The sequence below is a fragment of the Dermacentor silvarum genome, chromosome 8 (genome assembly GCF_013339745.2).
Source record: "Dermacentor silvarum isolate Dsil-2018 chromosome 8, BIME_Dsil_1.4, whole genome shotgun sequence".
Lineage (NCBI taxonomy): Eukaryota > Metazoa > Arthropoda > Arachnida > Ixodida > Ixodidae > Dermacentor > Dermacentor silvarum.
This window is the reverse complement of record NC_051161.1, coordinates 4,582,050-4,604,307: the sequence shown is the minus strand read 5'-3', so window position 1 is coordinate 4,604,307 and position 22,258 is coordinate 4,582,050. Positions and strand designations below refer to the sequence as shown.

Here is a 22,258-nt window from a genome sequence, read left to right as displayed (position 1 = left end):
TCGTTTTGATGACAGGTAGAGCATTAGGCAACATAACAACGAGCTTGGTGGCGCAATCCACGGCCAAAGGGGACGCCATCCATTCACACGTGATAGAGGAGTCCCGCTGTTTCACCTAACTTGGTACAGACTTTCAAAATATGCTACGTAGCAGCTAGACAGCACAAATATTACTCATGCCAGTATCTGCCATCCAAACATGCCCAGCTGAACTTCCCGCACATTGACTGGTCGAATCCTCGTGTCGCACCCCAGCCGTACTTAACATTTTCTTTTCAAGTGATAAATCAACCAACGCATGGTTCTAACATTTTAGATCTTCTGCAGTGCACCTGAAACGATTGACCAAGTTTTGTACTTGGATGGTTTTAGTGATCACAAGCTTATTCATTTAGAGCTTAATGACCCATTAGCATTTCAAGGTACTACAACCAGGCAAATTCGCGATTATAATAGAGCCAATTATAACAAATGAATAATAGACTTAATGACTTTTTCATTCATACGTTCTTGCCCTCATTTTCGGGTAGGTCTGTTAACATAACTGGGTGCTTTTTAAGAACATGATAATTAATCTAGCATACAAATATGTTCCTTTGATTTTTATCTCAAATGACCAATCTGAACCATGGTTCACAAAAGTTCTCCGTCGTCATCGAAATATATATAAACGTCTCTACAAAAAGGCCAAGCTCGTGTCCACATCATCGGCTTGGAAAAAATACAGTTGTAGGATGGACGTGACGGCGGCTGCCGTCGTCCCTACTCAGAAGGCGGCAAGCCGAGCGGCGGCTGCGACGACCAGCGTGCCGAGCTCTCGAGCACAGCCGGCGCCAAGGCACCGGCTGAGAGCGCCGACCAACGCGCTCCGCGCTGCGGCGTCGGTGGGTGCTACACAGTGTATGCTTAAAGTCTTATTGTTCTGCTGTTCGCGTTTCTGAGGATAAATATTTTTCTCACGACCTCTCCTTTAAAATCCAATCGCAAAACGTTTTGGCGTGCGATATCCCCGAACAGTGTTACTAATCATATTTCACTGAGCAATGATGACCATCTACCACTTTCAGACAGTGAATGCCCCCATGCATTTAACAGGTACTTTGCATCAGTATTCACAAGGGAGCATCATTCCAACATACCCGTTGTACCTGATCATTATTGGCAATATATTGCCCCTATTAATGTCGCCGTTGAAGGTATCGCTCAACTCATTGATAACCTAAAGATGTCTACAAGTGCTGGTGTTGACAACATTAACTCTAAAATATTAAAAAGCACTGCATAAATTTCCAGTCAAATTCTTTGCCTCCTTTTCCAGCAATCACTATCATCTGGCTCGCTCCCTACCGACTGGAAAATTGCCAAGTTTATCCCTGTGTTTAAAAGCGGAAACAGAAATTCACCCGTAAACTACCGTCCAATTTCACTGACATGCACTTGCTGTAAATTACTGGAGCACAAAGAAGCTCGAGTTAACAAAGAAGCTCGAGAACAAGTTAAAGACCGCACAAGGAGCGATGGAACGAAAAACGTTAGGACTAACGTTAAGAGACAGGAAGAGAGCGGTGTGGATCAGAGAACAAACGGGGATAGCCGATATTCTAGTTGATATTAAGCGGAATAAATGGAGCTGGGCAGGCCATGTAATGCGTAGGATGGATAACCGCTGGACCATTAGTCACAGAATGGATACCAAGAGAAGGGAAGCGCAGTCGACGTCGGCAGAAAACCAGATGGCATGATGAAGTTAGGAAATTTGCAGGCGCAAGTTGGAATACGCTAGCGCAAGACAAGGGTAATTGGAGATCGCAGGGAGAGGCCTTCGTTCTGCAGTGGACATAAAATATAGGCTGATGATGATGATGATGATGATGATGATGATGATGATGATGATGATAGTAAATTGTAGAGTAACATGAGAAACTCCCGATACAGCTTTCTATTGCTCAATGCGTGCTACATAAAATGTTTTTCCGAACATGAAAGAAGCCCGCGAATACACGCAAAATTGCCGCGCGACTGGCCACTTGAAGCACTTGTCAAGCGCCAGAGCCCGCGCATGTCGTCTGCTTTCGTGCGTGTGGGTGTCCATGCTACGGGGGAGCGGAGAGACCCAGAGCAAATGGCGCCACAGTTCTAGAATACGCTCCGCCTCCTTTGGAGTGCAAGCGTGTTGGATGTGTAAGCGGTTGAGCAGGCGGCGCCCGGGGGCTGTCCGCATGAGCCGCGTGTATTGGTTCACGAGATGAACCTCCCGAAACTCCTGGTAGGAGTTGAGCGCCCTCAACGCCTTGAGTTTGGCGTTAGAGGTAGCCACCGGCGAGATCCAGGGCTCGATTAGTTGCTTGCGGATGGTGGCGTCTATTCGCTCGTCTTCTTGCTTAGCAGTTTGAAGATATGGCTCGGCGTAGAGGATCCGGCTAGTCACGAAGGCATGGGCTAGCCGAAGCGCGTCCCTGCCTCACAGACCGCCCCGCTTGTTGGAAACGCGGTGGATCATGGTCCTACCTGTTCGCCTACTCTCGAGTTTAGCAATAGTGGAGTCCGATCTGAGTCTCTGGTGAATGAGCAGGCCCAGAATCCGTAGCTCCTCCACCTCTCTGATAGCACCTCCCGACAGAGAGATGTTGACTTATCCTTTGGGCTCGCTCTGACATGCAGAAGCTCTGATTTGGCTGGAGCACATTGGAGCCCACAGTCGATGGCATACGCCTCGGTTATGTAAATAGCCCGCTAAAGGTGGTCCTCCATTTCCCCAAGGCTCCTCTCAGTGGTCCAGATTGTAATGTCATCTGGGGCCGTATTCTGAAACGTTCGCCTAGGCGAAATTTCGCCTAGGCGAAATCAGCATGCGCGCCGATTGGCTGGTTGAGCAAATTGAATGACGTCGGGCTCAACCACCCAATCAGCTCATCCAATTTTGCTAAAACAGCCAATCGGCGCACGCCTGAAAGCGAAAAAAGAAATTTCGCCTAGGCGAACGTTTCGGAATACGGCCCCTACATATAACGCGTGTTGAATGCCTTCCAGCCGGGCCAATTGGCCTGTGAGGCGCGTCATAGATATGTTGAACAGGAGCGGTGATAACACCGCTCCCTGAGGGGTACCTCGTGTTTCCATCGTGTAAGGGCCATATTCCTCGATCCGAAGAAGGGCCTGGCGCTTAGATAGGAAATCTTTTACATATGCGTAGGTCTTAGCCCCGCAATCGGTGGAACTCAAGCTGGCCAGAAAGCATTGCTACCGTGTTTAACATTGTCGAAAGCCCCCTTTAGATCAAGGGCGAGGATGGCCTTGTTGCGTAGGATTTTGTTGCGTAGTTGTGGGACGTATTACGTCCTTGTGCAGCTGGAGGAGGACGTCCTGTGCAGATATGTGCGGGCGAAACCCGAGCATGGTGGCTGCAAAGAAGCCTCTACCTTCCAGTTATGGAGAGGGGCGATCCCGTACCATCGTCTCCGTAAGCTTCTCCGCACACGAAGTCAGTGATATAGGCCTCAGGTTGTCCGTACTCACGGCCTTACCTGCTTCGGTGATGAACTTTTCGAGTGACGTTTTCCATTCGGGAGGGAGTGGACGCCCGCCCCAGATTTGATTCATGTATTCTAACAGATGGAGGTAGGCTGAGTCCAGGAGGTTCGCCAACAGTTTCACTGTTCTGCGGTCCCGTCCCGGAGCCGTACCCCGGCGCATTTTAGCTAAGGCCGCCTTAAGGTCATGCAACTCAAAAGGGGCATCAAGTTGTTGATCAGGCTTGCCAGAGTACGTGTTCTCGGGTCCAGTCGGGTCCTCCGTACCAACAGAGACATCCATCGCACAGGGTGTCCGCAAGCTACGCCGTTGTGCCTTGGTACCCCTGCAGAGCCCGCCGGAGCTGCTTTTGCGTCTCCCCTCTCGTTTGAGAGGGGTCGATGAGACTGCGAAAGGGACGCCATGTCCCCTTCGAGCTCATCTGATCAGCTGCGGCGTGCTATCCAATTTGAATCTGAGAGCTGGGCAGCATACGTTGCAGCCAGCTCTGTGAGTTGGGCTATGCGGGCGCGTAGTTTGCGATTAGTTTTCTGCTTTTCCACCGTTTAGTTAAGCTTCGGCGCGCGTCCGACAAGTGCAGGAGGTGAGTGTCCACGGCGCGGATCTCTTCGGTGGTTTGTAGTGTAGTGAGGTGTTGTTTCCGAATGTTGTCTATGTGTTTAGCCCATTCCGCGTAGCCGCCAGAAAAGTGTACGGGAGGGATAGTCTGATTTCGGAATTTGTGGCAATCGGTCAGCTTGGCTTGACCCCATTTTTTTACGCGCCGTCTTTTCCAGGAATGTAACCCGGAGAAGGCAGTGATCGCTGCCTAGAGCATCACCCAAGTGCTCCCAGGCAACGTCCCTAGCATTTTTTACGAGAGAAAGGTCCGGACACGTGTCACGGGTTACCGAGTTCCCCACTCGGGTGGGGTAAGCCGGGTCTGTGAGCAACGTGTCCGCCAGCTTACGCCCTCTGGCCTTCACGAAGTAATATCCCCAGTGAAGGCTGGGAGCCTGAAGTCTTCAACGATCACTAGAGGCTTTGTCTGTCAATTTGATCGCGCGGAGGAAGATTTCACTAAACGTTACGCGCGGCTTATGCGGGGGGCGTTATATGTTGAGGATACCGTATTTACACGTGTAATGAGCGCACTCGCATAATGAACGCCACTCCCCCCCCCCCCCCCCCCCCCAACTTTAGTCGTGAATTATTTTTCTCCCGCGTAATAAACGCACCCTGAACTTGCTGGCTCACGTGCAGTAGAGACACGGTACGATTCGTTGTCCGATATGGCGTCCGGCGGGTATGATTGTATCGAACGCCGAATCGTACCGTACGTGTGTATCCTACATTTATTGCGATAGCAATCGTTTGGGCACTCCAGGCGCATTATTGCCGTGGGCGCCGACGATCGCGGCTCCATCTCCCGAATTCGAGGGAGGAAAGCGGGGAGGAAACGCGCCGTATTCCGTCGCGCTCATGAACTGCGCATTGCGCGGCCGCGTGCGCTCTATCTTGAAGGCGATCTGCGTCGGGGGCTGGGTCTAGGTACGACGCCGGCTTATACCTTTGTGCGTACTCCGTTCTCGCCGCTCAGTTTGCGTTGAAGCGATACACGGCAGGAAGGTAAGGTCACTTCGATCACTGTTGCAGCCGCGCTTCCTCACGCCAGCGTTTTGACAGCGAGTGTCCGCGGTCATCGAGTGTGATGTGTTCATGTTTGCCTGTGCGCGCGGACACCATGCCGGTTAAATTACTTTGCAAGTTTATACGGTCGATAAAACTACTATCCTTACTTCGTATAGCTGCGTACGCATTTGCTAACGCAATCGATGGTTCGCCTTTCGGGCGAAACTTCGGCTTTTTTGGAGGTCGCTGCGGAAAAAAAGTCGCTCAATATTTTACCCCGCATAATAAACGCACCCCCCAACTTTGCGCGTATTTTTCGGGAAAAAAGTGCGTTCATTATGCGAGTAAATACGGTATGTATTGACGGGTCGCGGTGTCTGAGAGGCAGTACCCGGACCATTGTATATTCTTGCTCGGTGCTCAAGTCTAAGTCGACCTGAACCGCGGTGTAAGCCTTGTTCACCAGGATGCACATCGAGGGGCCCCCCTGTAAGGTGGTGTAGCCTGAGAATTTAGCGTCCATGCCAGGCTCCTGCAGGGCAAGGACCACCGGCAACTCACCGAGGGATTGCAGGTAGAGCTGGGGGTGCGACCGCTTTTTCCAAGCTCTAAAACCTCTGCACTTCCATTGGATGATCTCGAATTTTTCTAGATTTTTAGCGTTCCTGTTCAGTCGGCTAGACATCTTGTTGTATTTATATTACGGGGCGGGGTACCGGCTCGGGCCGGGAGCCGGCGCAGTCCCAGTCAGGGGCTGCACCGGCCCACCGAGAGCCTGCCCTTAACCGCTTTCCTACGCTGCCTGGCGGGAGGCTGTCTCGCGTTTGAGCCTGCGGAAAGTCGCAACGAGTGGTATTTTCAATTTGGATGCTGACCCAGAGCTGCACGGTCTTAAGGACCAAGTCAGAGACGTGGGCCACAATTTCAGGAACTGCTTGCGTTAAGGCCGCCGTGAACATGTGTAGGAAGGACTCGCGGACTGCCGACATGATTTGATTCGGGAGGGCTGCGACTCGCTCCTCCAGTTGCTCGGTTGTGCGCTCCAGGTCCTCGAGGCGGCCGATGTGACCGGCAGTGGAAACAGATCCAACTACCGTGTCCGCGGTCTGCCGCGAGACGCTAGTGAGGCAGGATTTTACGGATGATAGTCATCCCCGTCCTCTATAGCTCGGCTTCCTGTATTGGCTCGGATGGCACGGCCTGCTTGGCCTCTAATTCCTTAATTTTGCGCTCTATAATTTGGTTTTGGCGCCTGAGCTCCTCTATACCTGCTGCTGTAGGGCGGTTTCGGTAGGGGAGGGAAGGGGGGGTTCCGGAGACTGCCCCACTCCAACTGCTCACCTGTGGTTCTACGGGTGCCAAGGGCGGGAAGTCCTTAGCCTTGAAGACCGGGGGCCTCGACTGGGTTCCGGACTTTACATTTGTAGGTGGCCCAGTTTGGGCCTTCTTGGGTTGCGGCTGGGCTGGCTTTCTTGGGTCCGGCCTTGAGCGCAGGAGCCTGTTTGGGCCCCGTCGCTGTCTTCGGCTTGGATCCGGGTGGGGAGCCCGGCTTGATGGTTTTCCGGAACCGCCCGGCACAGCCGGGAGCTCCGGTTGGGTGGTCGCCTCCGCAGAGGAGGCAGCTCAGAATACACTTGTTCTGCTGGAGCTTCAAGCTTTCGGACGTTTCGTCCTGGGAGACAGTCACGACGCCCCGACAGAACTCACCGGAGAGTTTGGGGTGTCCCCGGAATGGCAGCTGGTGGCCCCCGACCGGCAGCATAATATCCCGGAGTAGCTTTTCTGCGGCGTCCACTGATTTCAGCGCGCACATTTCAGCACACTAGCACGTTTTGGTCCCAGACGGGCCATACCGCAAGTCCCCCGCTTGCGTCGTCCCCGATGATGCTGCGGATTGCAGCGCCGGCTTGTCCAGCACCAAAAGTTGCCTTAAGGTCGAGGGTCTCTCGCGGTGTCAGCACCACGATGATGTCTTTTTCGATGCGCGGCGTGTTCTGCGGCCGCCACCGGAGTTGCTTGGCGCGCTCCCGCCCTGCGCATGTTCAGAGCGAGCCGCCGTCTGTTGCTGGACGGCACCCGCGCCGGCGTTCCTCGATAACGGTGGTTCCTCTAGGCCGCCGCCCTGTTCTTCCTTCTGCGCCAGACATGGATGGACCTGGAGGTATTCTTCCTCGGTTGGTAGAGGTGTCTCGGTTTGAGCCGTATCCGTGCTTACGACCCGTATGGCCTTCGAGTCGTATCCGGTGACTTGATTTGGAGCCGTCATCGCCGGGGGATCCCCGATCGGGGCCAGCGCGGGCATTGCTGCCGTTAGGCTTAGCTCCGGGGCGGCGTGGCGAAAGCTTCAAATGGCCGAAAAATGGCCAAAAGTTGGCCCACTTTGACAAACGTTGTGTCTACGGGTACCGCAGAGGTTCTTGGAGACGATGGTAAAAGGCTTGCAGGGGCAAGAATCAATGTACCGCGAATAATTGCGATCTTTCACGGTGCCGACGTGGTATGCGACCGCTCCCGTCGCTCGACGCCGGGCGCCTTAATTCAGCCCGGCCGGAGGTATGAGTTGCAGCGAAGGGCTTAGTCGATGCTATCTGGTGCACCTTCTATGTGCAGTATTCCATCAGCTAACGAGAGTGTGCGTGCCAGAAGGCGAAGCTGTCTCGCAACTTCAAAGAGGAAGGGGGACGCAGCGGCTCTTCTTGATCTGACGTCCGAGCTGCGTCATCATTTCCAATGATACCGCAATGGCCTGGTATTCGTTGAAAAGAAATATCATGGCCTTTGTTCTCTCAAGTGATAGATAAGTTCTACGGTATTGCACGTCAGCGCACCATGCAGTCCATGCGGCAGGAATGACTTCATACATTGTAAGGCCGGCCTTAAATCTCAGAAGACGGCCCTCAGAAGAAGCCTTCCAGGACTCTCTATATCAATCACATGAAACGCACCGCGAAGAGCAGCGAGCTCTGCAGCTGTAGACGTAGAGATATGGGAAGTCTGGAGCCGTTTGGTTATTCCCCTTGTTCACATAACTACAGTGCCACCGGAACTGGTTGATTTAGTTGAGCCATCAGTGAAGGCGTTTGTTACCCGCCGTGGTTGCTCAGTGGCTATGGTGTTGGGCTGCTGAGCACGAGGTCGCGGGATCGAATCCCGGCCACGGCGGCCGCATTTCGATGGGGGCGAAATGCGAAAACACCCGTGTACTTAGATTTAGGTGCACGTTAAAGAACCCCAGGTGGTCCAAATTTCCGGAGTCCCCCACTACGGCGTGCCTCATAATCAGAACTGGTTTTGGCACGTAAAACCCCATAATTTAATTTTTTTTAGTGAAGGCGTTTGTTGAGTCGCTGTATTTCTCATACAAGAGGAGTAAACTAAATTGTTTAAGTGCAGATGACGGTAAGTTTGACTTTTTCTCAAGTCCTGAGATTGTGAGGCTTACTTATTGAGAACGGCTCAGATACCATGAGCGAATAGAAGGCCTTGCCGCAGGTGCGTATCTTGATGTAAGTGTAGCATGGTGAGCGAAGCACTGAAAGTCGTGCGGGGTGTTTCTACTGGGGAGACTGGCGAGGTCCGGGCGTAGTGTCGTCTGTGCTCACGCGTTGTTTCACTGCTAAAGCGCGTTCTGACTGTGTAAAATGGAGCGATTGCAATAGCTTCGGTCATTGACGCGCTCCGCGGTGGACCAAGGCACATCCTGAGGGCTTGGATACTTTGGATTGTATTCAGGTTAGTTCTGCAGGCGTTTGAGAGAATCCTGTACAGCTGCAGCATAGAATGTATTGGCATACTCCAGGTCTTTCCTGCTAGGAACCTAAACATATGACACATTTCCGTGAGACATTTATTCACAATTCACATGAGCGGTCCAGGAGAGGTTTCTGTCAATAACCACCCCCCAAAATATGTGACTTGTGCTGTATGAGATCAACCGCCGTCGATGGACATCACTATGGAGACATTCGTTTCTAGGTAAATGACATCGCTGCCCACTTTTCACGTGGTATCTGAAGTCCTTGTTCACGAAGGTAGGATGATGTTGAAGTGGCTGCCTTTTGAAGCAGCGCGCGAAGCTGAAGCCGCGCCTCACCCGACGTCCAAATACAAATTTCGTCGGCATAGAAGGAGAGCAGAACCATGCATGGAAGGATATCGGCCAGTCCAATGAGTGTTCGATTGAAGAGTGTTGGACCCGCCGCGAGCGCTTAGTCAGCTAAGGCGTTGCGCTGCTGAGCACGAGATCGCGGGATCGAATCCAGGCCGCGGCGGCCGCATTTCGATGGAGGCGTAATGCAACAACGCCCGTGTGCTTGCGTTGTAGTGCACGTTAAAGAACCCCAGGTCGTCAAAATTAATCCGGAGCCCTCCACTACGGCGTGCCTCATAATCAGAACTGGTTTTGTCACATAAAACCCCAGAAAGAAGGGCTCAGTACTCCGTCCTGAGGGTCCCCGCGGTTACTGTAATGCTGGGGGAGGCATCCTCGGTAAGTATGAAAAGGGATCTCGTTTGTAGGTAGCTACTTATCCAAAAATAGATCTTACTACATCTAACATGCTGAAGATCGCTTCGTGGGTTACGTTATCACACGCTCTTTAACATCGAGAAAGAGGACAGCAGATAATCGTTTGCAGGCCTTTTCGTGCTCGACGTACGTCACGAAATTGACAACTAGAAGAAGAACTGCCACTCCTGAATCCGGCCATTGCGTCTGGATATACCTCATAATATTCGATATACCATTCTATTCGTGCTAGAACCATTCTCTCCAATAGTTTTCCGACGCCGCTGGTAAGCGCAATCGGTTGGTATGATGTAACGTCTACAGGCAACTTGCCAGGCTTGAGCAGCGGAATCAGGTGACTAGTCTTTCATTCCTGGGGAACCGTGCCTCTCGGCCAGGAGTTGTTGAACAAGAGCAGAACTTTCAGAGCCTCTTCGCCAAGATTACATAGGCAACGGTAGGTTATACCGCAGGGTCCTGGCGATGATGAACGCTTGCAAAAGGCAAGTGCAGCTTCAGTTCGCCCAAAGAGAAACGGATCTGCATGCGCGGGTCGCGTGAAATCGGTAAGCGGTCGAGCGTCGATGTTCCAGTGGAACTAGTTTCGCCGGAAATCCTCCTGCAGAAATCGTCAGCGATGTCGATCTCTCTGCGTTTTTGGTGAAGAATCAAAGACTTGAAATGGTGGCTATGCGGAGGGATTCCACGAACACCACAAACAGTTCACCATATGTGAGACAAAGGTCTTCTTAGATCCAAAGACTCTAAGAACGACATCCATCTTTGCGATGAAGTTTGCCCATGCGACGCTGAATGTTCTTTTGAGTGCGTCTGACCAACCTCAAGTCACGTACATGGACTTTATACGCCTATATCATCGCTCCGCGCAGCGACAAATCACACGAAGCTTCTTCAACTCAATGTCGCAGTCGGTGCGTGCAGACGTTCTCGAAAGAGAATGCGTGGCAGCCTCTAGGGCACCTTTTATGGCATCCTGTAGGTTAAAGGATAAGCCATCATGACAACCGTCTTGCACAATTGATTTGAATAATGGCCAGTCGATACATTGGGGACGTCGGGTAACTTGGAATCCGTCAGCTTTTCAATCCTAAGATAAGTGGGGAGGCGGTCACTTCCACGCGTTTCAATATCCGAAAGCCACCAAATATTTTAGATGCAAAGCATCTTATGCTCGGGGCTATGTCACTCCCTGGCTCCCTCCATCCCTCCATCTGCCGTGCGGCGTCCACACCCCTACTGCGCATGCGCATCCTCCTCCCCTCCTCTCCTTGTCTCATCTCCTCTCCTCCCCCTCCTCTCCTCTCCGACGCTCCTCTCCTCTCCGGATTGCGCAACGAATGGCAACACCTGCGGCTCCGCGCGCGATAATGCGAAGCAGCTTAGGAGGCGCCCCAGAGGCACCGACAACAGTCACCAACGCCGCGCGCGTTCGGTACGAACGCGGGCAAAACGCCGACGGCGTCGACAACAGTTCTGCGCGTTGCTGGTGCTGCTGCATGTCCAAGTTTATACAGCTGATAAAACTACCTTGAGTCGACCCCATGGTTGCTTCGCATACTACTCAGGGTTCCCCTACGGGAAGATGGTGTAATTGTTTTGATGAAGAAACGTTAAACAAAGGTCACGTCCAGGCAGCTACAAACACAGCTCTTCGGAAGCAAATTACACTAATCTTCTACCCCTCGAGTTCATCTTAGAGCTTCAACAGAGATAGTGGGGGGGGGGGGGGGGGGGGGGGGGCATTAAGGTCTCCAATCATGACCCAAGGCTGGGGATTCACTGTCGTGATTCGCCGTAACCGCTCGCAGTTCAGCCGAGTGGAGGGCGATATGTAAGCAACTACTGTGAAAGTGAGCTTGCTCAGCTTGCTCAACACGTACTGGTCTTCGTGGGCAGGCGGCGCTGGATGGTAGACATACGTAAAATCACGTCATATGAAAATTATAATCTTGCTGTATTCTCTGTGTGTGGCGGACTTGAAGCACTCATAACCCGACAGTCTAAAGGGAGCTGATAGGTTCGGCTCGCTGATGCCGATAATTGGGAACTGAATCATGAAGACAAACGTCGAAAGTCAGACTTGCATTACTAAAGTACTGTGGTGGTCTACTGTAATACCGACGCGTTCTGCACCTCGTCACGGAACGACGCCCCACCCCTCACCCCCGTCGCCCATTCTGGCGAGCTATGACTTCAAATTGATTTTGAGTCCAGTGCTTGCTGCCCTACGGACGAAACAGACAAATGTTTTAAAACGAAGCTTCCTTTTCTATTTTGGACTTTTTGCAAAATGAAACGGGTAATGTGGCACTCGGCTTAAACCGGACGAAATAAGCCGCCTTTACTAACGACCATCTCCTTCCCTTGCCGACAGGGGCGCTACCAAAGTTATACGTCCGGGTGGCGCCTTTGTGCAGGCACAGTCGTATATTCCATGTTTACTTGAAAAGTGTAAAGACTGCCGCCTTTCAGCCGCCGGGTGCATCGCAAGGCAGACTTCCAGGCTAACTATGTTTGTAGCAAACATCTTAATCAACCAGCCATCCAGCCTCGCAATGTATATAGTATGCGTAGCGCTAGCTGGTGACTGTTGGAGACGATGACTGCATTTTGTTCCGTGTTTGAGAGAACTCTCGTAGTAGCAAAATATCTTGTTAAACGCAATCAAAAGTGCAGAGGAGCTTTCTCGCGGCCGTCTTGCATTACGGCGAGCCACAAGGCTTCAGTGGAGTCACGCAAAATCTTTTCGCCGACGGTGCGTGCAGGCAGCCCCGAGACGGCGTTTCTGTACGCCCTGCACAGCGCCGGCGTGGCACACACGGTGGCTCGCGCCTGCGCCACTGGCCAGCTGAAGGAGTGTGCCTGCGGGTCGACCGCCGCCGCGCATGGAGCCTGGCGCTGGGGCGGCTGCTCCGACGACATCCAGGTATGTGACGTATGCTGTTCAGTTGTGCACTAATAGCGCGCCACTCTCCCTGTTTTATAGACAAGGAGCGCCCATAGGCTACGCCTGGAATTCCTTATAGCGCCTCTTTCGAGATTACAACTCCGACAGCGGAGGCCAAGGAACATCTCAACCATTAGAAGCCATCTCACGATGACTGTCGACGGTTTAGCATTGAATCAATATAACGGCACAACGTACTGCCACCGTCAAAACGAGTTATGCATAATGATTCTGGCTAAACCGAATAAATTCATCTGGGGAAATTCGGCGAGATTGCAGTCCCGTTGCCGGCTTGCGTAAAATATTACGGGAGGCAACAAATTCTATACCCTTTTATTGGGCCCCGGGATCAAATACATACACGTACAAATTAGCAAATAATGTGAGCCCTCGAACTGCACACAGTAGCACACTGCGGACGGGCTCCCAGTGCACAGTGCATTGCAGTACCTAAGCCCGATCCAAGAGCACCGCAGGTACCTCGACCGCCAAAATATGCAAGTGATGTACAGCTCTCCCTGAATGCAAGTGTAGCAACCGGAGCACAAGAATCTTGCGTCACCTTTCGAAAGCCATGAGATCGCGGCTGCGGCCACTGAAACGCATGGCTGGTACTCGCGGTGCCTTCTTTACCACGGCGCGCCGGCGGGCTCGTACATCACCTGATCACGGCGTTACAAGCGTCCGCGTTTGTCGCGATCGCCGCACCCTTACTCTGCTGTACGATCACGTACGGCCGCTCCCCCGGTGGGCCCGAAAAGTGACCTTCGTCTGCCCCCTGCTCCTGTATTGCGTGATCCACGCCGGCAGTTTGGAAAGACACCACCTGCCCCAGGTGCGAGACTGACATCGTCATACTAGTCGCCCGACTCATGCTTAAAGTCGGTCACGATGATGACAGGTGATGCAGGTGTTGATATGGTTGTCGTCAGTTCAGCGCCGCAACAACCATCACGCGCCGGGTCAGGGCTTGCAACTATTAGCTTTGCCTGTGGTTCATCTTTTACAGAAGCACTCTCGTGCTGAGAGCTTTCCTCAGTTCTAAAACCAGAATACGACACCAGAAAACCCTCAACTGATTCGGTTGAGCCGAGCCTATCTAGTGCACAACCTTCGACTCCTCCACCCCCGCGCCCACAGGCCCTGTCGCGTACGCGTCAACCAACGCCGCGCGTTCTCCCTCAATTGAATGGCCCTCCTGCCACGCTTTCGCTTGCTTCAGTTTTGCTAACTCTAGCATACGTTTCAGCTGCTGGCGGTACTCCTGAGCCATCTTCAGATTGTGCTGCATTTCCTACTTCGAGAGCTCGCCTTCCCCACGCAGCTGTCGCTAATCCATACAGACCACGCGTACTTCTGAAACGTCCCTGACCTGCCTAACGACATCTCCCCTGGCTCGGACACGAAAGCAGGAGCGAGATAAAATGAGACCAAAACAACTCACTCCATTCCTCCGCTTGTCTCCTGTTGTCGGTAGCTCAGCCAAGTGTGGTGAACGGTGGTACAGCGGTCCGCTGGTGGTGACTTGTCGAGGACTGCCTTAAACCAGCCGCGCCTCATTGTCTTCCCGGAAGGCACTCAAGTCTGCGGCATCCAGCCGGCTACAGCTTCCTGCTTTAAAGTCCGTCTAGACGGTGTCGATCAGAGATCGAACTTGTTCCGTTGCATCTTCCTGCGTTGCTCGAGGCGATGCCTTGCTTGTCTTCTATGTCGCCTGTCCTGCGAACCTATCCTGTCGACTGCGCCAGTAATGTTTCAAAGGTTCTTCTTGCATCACTCATCCACTTGGGCGTCCGAGACGCACCGCTAGAAGTGAGGAGTACTGCCGCTAAGGATAGTGGCGACGGGTTCGCTGGAGGCTTCCGATGGATTGAAGCAGACGGTTTGTCCGAAAAGTAATGTCAGTGATTATATTTTGAAACGACTGTACGTCACAGGTGCGCTAGGACCGGTTGGGATTGGGGGAGGGGGAAGTTAGCTTACGCAAGAGCGGTAGCTTTATCGTCTGCCACCATCTGGAGAGCAAGGACAGGCTTTTTCGTGAAACTCGTTTTCATTTCCCGTGCAAGCCGCAATGCAGCGCAAGTTGGAACAAAGGATTGGCTTCAATATTTGTGTGAAACTCAGCAAGTCGGAAGTGGAAATATTTTCTATGATTTGGTGATAACTGTTTGTCAGAACGTCAAGTCTTCCAGTGGCGCTTGAAAACTCGCGTGAAAGGACGTCACTTCGGGCCAGTTTACATAGTCAAAGAGGTTTGCACCAAGGTTCTAAAGGACATTCCGGAGGAGGCCTACCGTGATGCCTTCGATGTCTGGAAATCTTTCTGGGAGCGACGTGTATCGTGTATAAAGACTTAGAGATTGACTCCAACCAAATAAGGAAATTTACTAGCCCGACGTTTCGGAACCAATTCGGCTCCTTCTTCAGGGGGTATTCTTCGGAGGTGGCGGTGGCCGCTTTTAAAAGGTCCGTCGAAACAAAGGAGAGGAAGGGAGAGAGAGCGTAAGGTGCGGAGACACTTGGCCGGGCACCTGTTCTAGACAGACAAAATAGGTGGTGGGGTGGGGTGGAGGGGGGGGGGGGGGGGGGGCTTCGGCGTCGCTGGTCGGCTGGGATGACCGGTGCCGGGCGCCCTTTAGTCGCGGGAATGCGTTGACGAGGGACAGGGGGGGGGGGGGGGGGGGGGGGGGAGTTGTTTTGGTGTTGCTGACCTAGATCGGGGGGTCCTTTCTTCCCTTCGTCGCGTCTGCCAGGCCATGAACATACAAAGAAGGAAGAATGCCCTTCACGTGGTTTATATTACCCGCCGTGTTCTGAATGTGCCAAGACTCGAGTAGTAGCCTTTTTCGCCAGTTTGTCTCTGTTTGAAGGATTTGGGTTTCTTGGAAAGAAATCTTGTGGTCGGCGTCTTCGGAATGTTCGGCGACGGCGCTGCGTATTCGGTTGAATGTTCTGACGTCGTTTTCATGTTGTCTGATTCTTTCTTTTAGATTTTTGGTTTCCCCGATGTACGACGCCGGACAGTCGGCACAGCTGATTTTATAGACGACGCCTTGAGCTTTTTCTTTTGGTGGACGGTCTTTTGGTTTAGGAATGAGGATATTCAAAGTGTTCATCGGTTTATGCGCGACTTTGAGGCCTTCTTTTTTCAGTATTCGGCTGAGAGCTTCGCTGGTACCTTTGACGTATGGGATGGACACCCGTTTCTGTGGTCGAGGGGGAGTCAACGGTTGTAGGTCTCGTAGTTTGTTTTTTTTTTCTTTTTTGTTGTCGGGTTGTTTTTCGAATGAATTCCGTTGTATAGCCGTTCCTTTTGAGTTCGTTGAGAACCGTTCTCCTTTCTTTCTTTTGATCTGATTCCAATGTGCAATGAGTTTCGACTCTTTTCAATAAAGAATTTACGACCGATGCCTTGTGGTTTGCCGGATGGTTGGATGAGAAGTGTAGGTAGCGGCCTGTGTGGGTTGGTTTTCGGTAGACTGAGAATTTTAGATTGCCGTTGGTTCGTGTAACTTGTACATCTAGGAATGGTAGCGATCCGTTTTGTTCGCGCTCCGACGTGAACTGTATATCCGGGTCTATGGAATTTAAATGGCTCTGCAGGTTTTCGACTTGCGACTCCTTCACGATACAGAAGCAATCATCCATGTACCTGAGGAAAACTTTTGGCTTCGGGGAAAAAATACTCAGAGCTCTGTCTTCGATATTTTCCATAGTTAAGTTAGCCATGGTGACGGAAATTGAGGCCCCCCATGGGAGTTCCTTTTACCTGCTTGTAGTAGCTGCCTCGGAAGGTGAAGTAGGTATTTGATAGGCATAGCTCGAGAAAGCGGCAGATCTCGTCTACACTCAAGGGGGTTCTCTCGTCGAGTGTGTCGTCGCGTTCCAGGGCATCCCTTGTTGCGGATATAGCTAACTGAATGGGTACTCTGGTGAACAAAGAGATCACATCAAAAGAGACCAGGCATTCATCATCTTCGAGACGTACATTTTGTATGAGCTTGATGAAGTTTTCGGGGTTGCGCACGTGGGATGCTGTCCTTCCAGTGAGTGGTGATATAATCTGGTGCAAGTATGTGGATAGTGATCGAAGTGGGGAGCATGAAAAGTCTACGATTGGCCGTAAGGGGATTCCGGGTTTATGGAGTTTAGGCAAGCCGTAAAAGGCTGGTGCGGACCCGTTCCTGCACATTAATTTTAGATAAAGATTTCAAGAGCTTGGGTGGTTTCGGAAAATTTCGACCAGCGTCTTATTCAGTACTGATTGGGTCCTTGTGGTGGGGTCCTTTTTTAATTTTTCGTAGTCCTGGCTGTTAAGGAGGGTGGAGGAGGTATCGTGTATGTACGAAGAGGAGCCTATCTTGAAACCTTTTAATGTGTTGTACTGATCTGATCAATAACGTTTTTATTCGACTCACTGACATTACTTTTCGGACATACCCTGTATCAAGCTCGAAGACAAATTATATTTACAACTTTTTAAACATAATCCGCTCTGGAACAATAATGCGGCCTGACTTGTAAACTATATTTCCGCATGTCTATGGCACAAGACGAATATGAAATGACCTTTTCAGCGTTGCAAATAATTAGTCTTGCGATAACAAAGGCCCATCGTTATGTGGATCACAGGAAACCACTCTATCATGCATCGTTCTGTTTACCAGCGCTTCAGCTTGCTGATAGAACGCTGCAAGTGTCTGATTTTTCTCAACGCTTGACGCTACGCGCGAGTAGCTACACATACCTCAGTTTATTTAATTATCCAGGTACCTCACGGGTTCCCACTGGAACATTAAATGAACAAGCATTTACCATATGTCGCTCTACCATTGCCGCTACCGTTCCGCCAGCTACCGGTTGGTTTGCTTGCATTGCCTAAAGCACGCCACGCGTACAACTGGCGCAGCTTAGCGAGCATGCGCCAACCAGACTTGTGCCTCAGACCGTCGCGGCAACGGTATAAAGCGATATATAGCGCTATGCTAAACGTTCGTAACAACCCTAAAATTTCAATTTCCCTTCCCTTCCAGAGAAGTGCGTTGGAGGAAATCGCTACCAGCGATCCCATAAAGCTCTGATAAAATAACGGGTAAACAAGAAACAAAGCAACAATTCACAACAGCGTGACCCGCCGCGGTAGGCTCAGTCGGCTAAGGCGTTGCGCTGCCGAGCGAGCACGAGATCATTTCGATGGAGGCGAAATGCAAAAACGCCCGTGTGCTTGCGTTGTATTGCACGTTGGAGAACCACAGGTGGTCAAAATTAATCCGGAGCCCTCCACTACGGCGTGCCTCATAATCAGAAGTGGTTTTAGCTCGTAAAACCCCCGAAAGAACACAACAGCGTGGAAACGCGTAGATGGCCTGGCGATATTTCTTTAACCAGAGAAACAAACAAGGAAACAAGACATAGGGCGTGCTGTATAGGTGCGCAAATCCCGTTTGCGGCGGCCGCATTAGAATGGGGGCGAAATGCAAAAATGCCCGTGTGCTGTGCATTGGGTGCACACTAGAGAGCCGCAGGTGGTAAAAACTCATCCGAAGTCCCCTACTAAGGCGTACTTCATAATCATATCGCGCTTCCGGCATGTAAAGCCCCAGATTTTCATTCATTTTAATTACGAGTTCACCTAACGTTTAGTTTTCAGCCTGTGAGATTTAGCATATTCAGGTTATGACTTGCGGTACGAATGCGATGCGATTTAAGCCGTGCACAATATCTGGGTTAAATTGATAGCGCGAAAGAAAATTATGCGCAAAGCAGCGTGTTCCCGAGTCTGCATCCATGAGCAGGCCCCCACAAAGATCGCAATATTTTAGAAGTGCCAACCAGCAATCAATAGATTCGAAGCGTGAGTGACTGTAGCTCGACCGAATGTGCAGTACACAGTTACATCACCGTCACTAAACGTAAATGAAAAGAATAAAACAGGTGGGTCACACGCAACCTGTACAATACGAGTTGAAACGTAACACGTTGCAAGAAAGCGCAGTAACACGCAACAGCAAGCGCGCGATTTTACGCGAGCACAATGGGGATCAAGATTCGAGGCGGGAATATTTTTTAACGGCGCTACCGCACCAACCAGGAATTGAATAACAATAAACATGCCAAACAAATTATGTCGGCTACGCAAGTTTGCCTGATCGCGTTCGTGATCGCCTTCAACGCGGGAATGGTGGACCACTGGAAGAGCAAGCAGCGTAGTTCTGTATCGCCAAACGAGCGACACTAGTTGAAGCCCTAAAGTTTCGGCATGCCTACAGCAGCAGCTGTGATAAGCCTGTCATGAGTAATTGACTCTCCTTAACGTTCAAGAATTATGGGGTTTTACGCGCCAAAACCACGATCTGCATTATGAGGCACGCCAAAGTGAGGGATTCCGGAATAATTTGGACCACCTGGGATTCCTTAGCGCGCACCTGAGTACACGGGCGTTTTAGCATTTAGCCCTCACAGGGACACTAACTGTCCCGAACGCATTACACGGACCATGGATGACTGCAATATAATTAGGAATTAAATTTGTCAATGCAGCTCTATATCTCGCACGTTGTCAGGATGATCGAGAAAAACACGAAAACGCGTCATGAAATAGTTATTCACAATGTGGAAAAAGCAAGCATTATTTTATCTGTGACAAACATGTATCAACGTTTAATTTAAGACAGCGGCAAACTCACAGTATACTTTTCGAGCGCGTCGCGCAAACGTGACATGCCCATACAAAGGACATTTGGGGGTAACAATTCTCAGAAATAAGGCACTTTCGTGCGGTACTCACTTTTTTTTTTTGTCCGTATCGACGAGGCAGGATCCGCTTTCCGAGTCAAAGAAGCGACGCCGCGTACTCCGAGGGTCAGCAAGGGTCCTTGGTTAACGCATCGAAGACACAAAATAGAGAGCACGCTCTGCCAGTTTTCAAAGTTGAAAACCAAGGCGCGAACCGACTTGCCCGAGCAACCGGCGCCGCTTACCGCCGTGAAAGATGTGAAAGGGGGAAATATTGGAAGGGTAGGCCGGGAGAGAGAACGGCAAAGGGAGGTTGAGCTCACGCGACCAACGCAACACCCTCTCTCATGGCTTTCGTCACGTGATTGTTGGAGGCGTCGAGAGAGAGAGTTGTGAAGAGGAAGAGGTGCTATGCAGCCAGGGCCGCCGGGCATGGGGGGAGGTAGAAAATTCCAATCTCATCCTCCTTCCATCCTTCAGTTAGCACCGAGAAACTCCGGAAACGCGCTCGAGTAGATCGCCCGCACTGAAATGCGCAATGCTTGCAGCAAGCTCCGGATACTTAGGAATGGTGAAATCGACATTCTCGGCAATCGCTACACCGATTTCGATGACGTTTTTTGCATTTAAAATAAAACGTAAAATCAAGTATTGGCTGGAAGCTGGAAGTATTGGCTGGAAATAAAACGTAAATCAAGTATTGGCTGGAAGCAGATGTTGATGTAATGTCGGCGCTGTCTTTCGAAAGAGTCGATAATTGGAAAGTATCAAGTTTACAACTCTGCGACATAGCAATAGTAAACGATATCGCAATATTGTAATGTGCATCTAATTACACGTCCAAAGCAGACAAAATAGATGCAGTATACGTGGCTCTGAAAGATACCGCTAATTATCGAAGGTGAGTTTTCTTGCAAAGCCCTTGTAAACGTTCGGATAAGTGCATGTGGGCTGCAAACTTACTGCTGAAGCAAATTTGCCCGCTTTAAACGCTCCAATCTAGGTAGACGCTTGCATAATATCCCCCCCCCCCCCCCGCCATGCATCGGCTGTATATGGCTGTACTGAGCTGCTGACCAACCGTGCTCAGTCCTGGTAACTGCAATATCGGTCTTGGTGCAGTGTTACGAGTTTGTTAAGTTCGCGCTTCTATTGTGAAAAATAGTCCAATAAATATACAAAGCAAGGTCTTCAAAACATTTCAAATACTTCGCAAATAAACGTTGCTGTATAAAAATTTCTAGAAACGCTTACTATATTATGTGGTGCACTTCTAAAATCGCCGTGCTGTGGTTGCAAATACCTAGGCAAAACGAACACGTCTAGATGAAATGCCTGATATGCTGCTCTCCCCCCAAAGTGCACATCATTATTTATAGCGCCAATTTTAGCTATAGCTTTTGAGCGTACATAAGTATTTAATTTGAAAGAGCGATGAAATGAGCGATTAAGTCTCACAACTTAGGAATACATGACGGTGAAAAGCGTTATAATTGATGAACTTGCGATACTATAGTTTTTTGATTGAACAGCTGACAGCGGAATTGTGATGCAGCTCAATGTGCAGATTTCGGTGGGAGCAAAAAACTGTCAAATAACGCGCTGGCGTGGAGGTTGAACTAGCATCGTGCGAAAAACGCCGATTGTGAAAGCCGGCAGAAAACCGCTCAGATAAAAACCCGAGTGATCTTCTGCCACAAAAATATATCATCGGACTCACCTATTCATCTATCTGAAACTAACGCTCACACTAAATTTGCGCAGCTGCTCAGCGTAGGCACACGTTTTTCTGTTACCCGCCACGGTAGCTAAGTGGCTATAGCATCGCGCTGCTGAGCTCGAGATCGCGGGTACGATAGGATCGAAACGCAACAACGATCGTGTACTTAGATTGATGTGTATCTTAAAGATCCCAGGTGGTCCGAATGAATCCGGAGTCTCCACCTACGGCCTGCTTCATAGTTTAGGCACGTACAACCCTTGGATTTATTTTTCACTTTTTCTGTTTTCTCAATTAACGTGGTTAAAGGCCTTGGGTCTTGCATGTATGCTGCCTTCAATCTAGCACATTTTTTTTAACGTTTGCTTCATGTTTTTTCTTCGTGAAATACGCATAGACGCTACGACTGGACGTACAGCGCAACGATACATGTGCAGCTAATGGAAATGTACACCTTACAGGATGGTAAAATGACAGACCAAAGGAAAGGCAGTGCATGTACATGTTTTTAAGTACAGACTGTGTGGCCAGTATGGGTGCTAGATATCGAACAACCGTATAAAGTAGCGAAAAGAACTGAAATGCATATTTTATACATATATCTGGATAAGGATCCGCACAGATATCTTCGAGACGTTTTTACAAAACGTTTTCTAGCATTCTTAGCAAGATGATAGCTTAAAACAGCTTATCAAGACGCATTCAAGGCGTCCTTCACAAGACGACTTCAAGACGTACATATAAAGACGTGTTGTAACCGTCTTGAATAGTTGTAGACGTTCTAGTTCATTTTGGCTGGTCCAAGACGGCTACAAAACGTCTTGTGTTCAGTGGGTATAGGACTGACGCTGCACGGAAGCTCCGTGTGCTTGCTCGCCAACGCAAAAGGTCACAATGGAATGAGTTGCCCTTCAGGCATGCTCGCTTATACTCTCTGGACTCAACCCTAAGCCTTCGAGTACCATATCAAGGCTTCGCCGAGGAGACGCGACCCTTTTGTGCCGATTATGGTTGGGCGTTGCGTTTACCAAAGCCTATGCGTTCCTGCATAGGAATAAACGGCCGACAGCGCAGCCTGTGACCACTGCGACAATGAAGAATCGATTCAACATATTTTGTGCGATTGCCCGCGGTACAGTGCGCAGAGACAATCTCTTAACAACGTGTTCAGCCAATTGGACGA

The 22,258-nt window shown here is 50.5% G+C and overlaps 1 protein-coding gene across 1 annotated transcript in view; it reads left to right on the top strand.

The window, feature by feature from the left end:
* Positions 1–22,258, top strand: part of LOC119461924 (protein Wnt-16) — an 85,574-nt gene that overhangs the window by 40,586 nt on the left and 22,730 nt on the right. Inside the window, exon 3 of the mRNA XM_049655123.1 lies at positions 12,436–12,596. Coding sequence (XP_049511080.1) covers positions 12,436–12,596 — 161 coding nt within the window. The remainder of the gene's footprint in view (positions 1–12,435; positions 12,597–22,258) is intronic.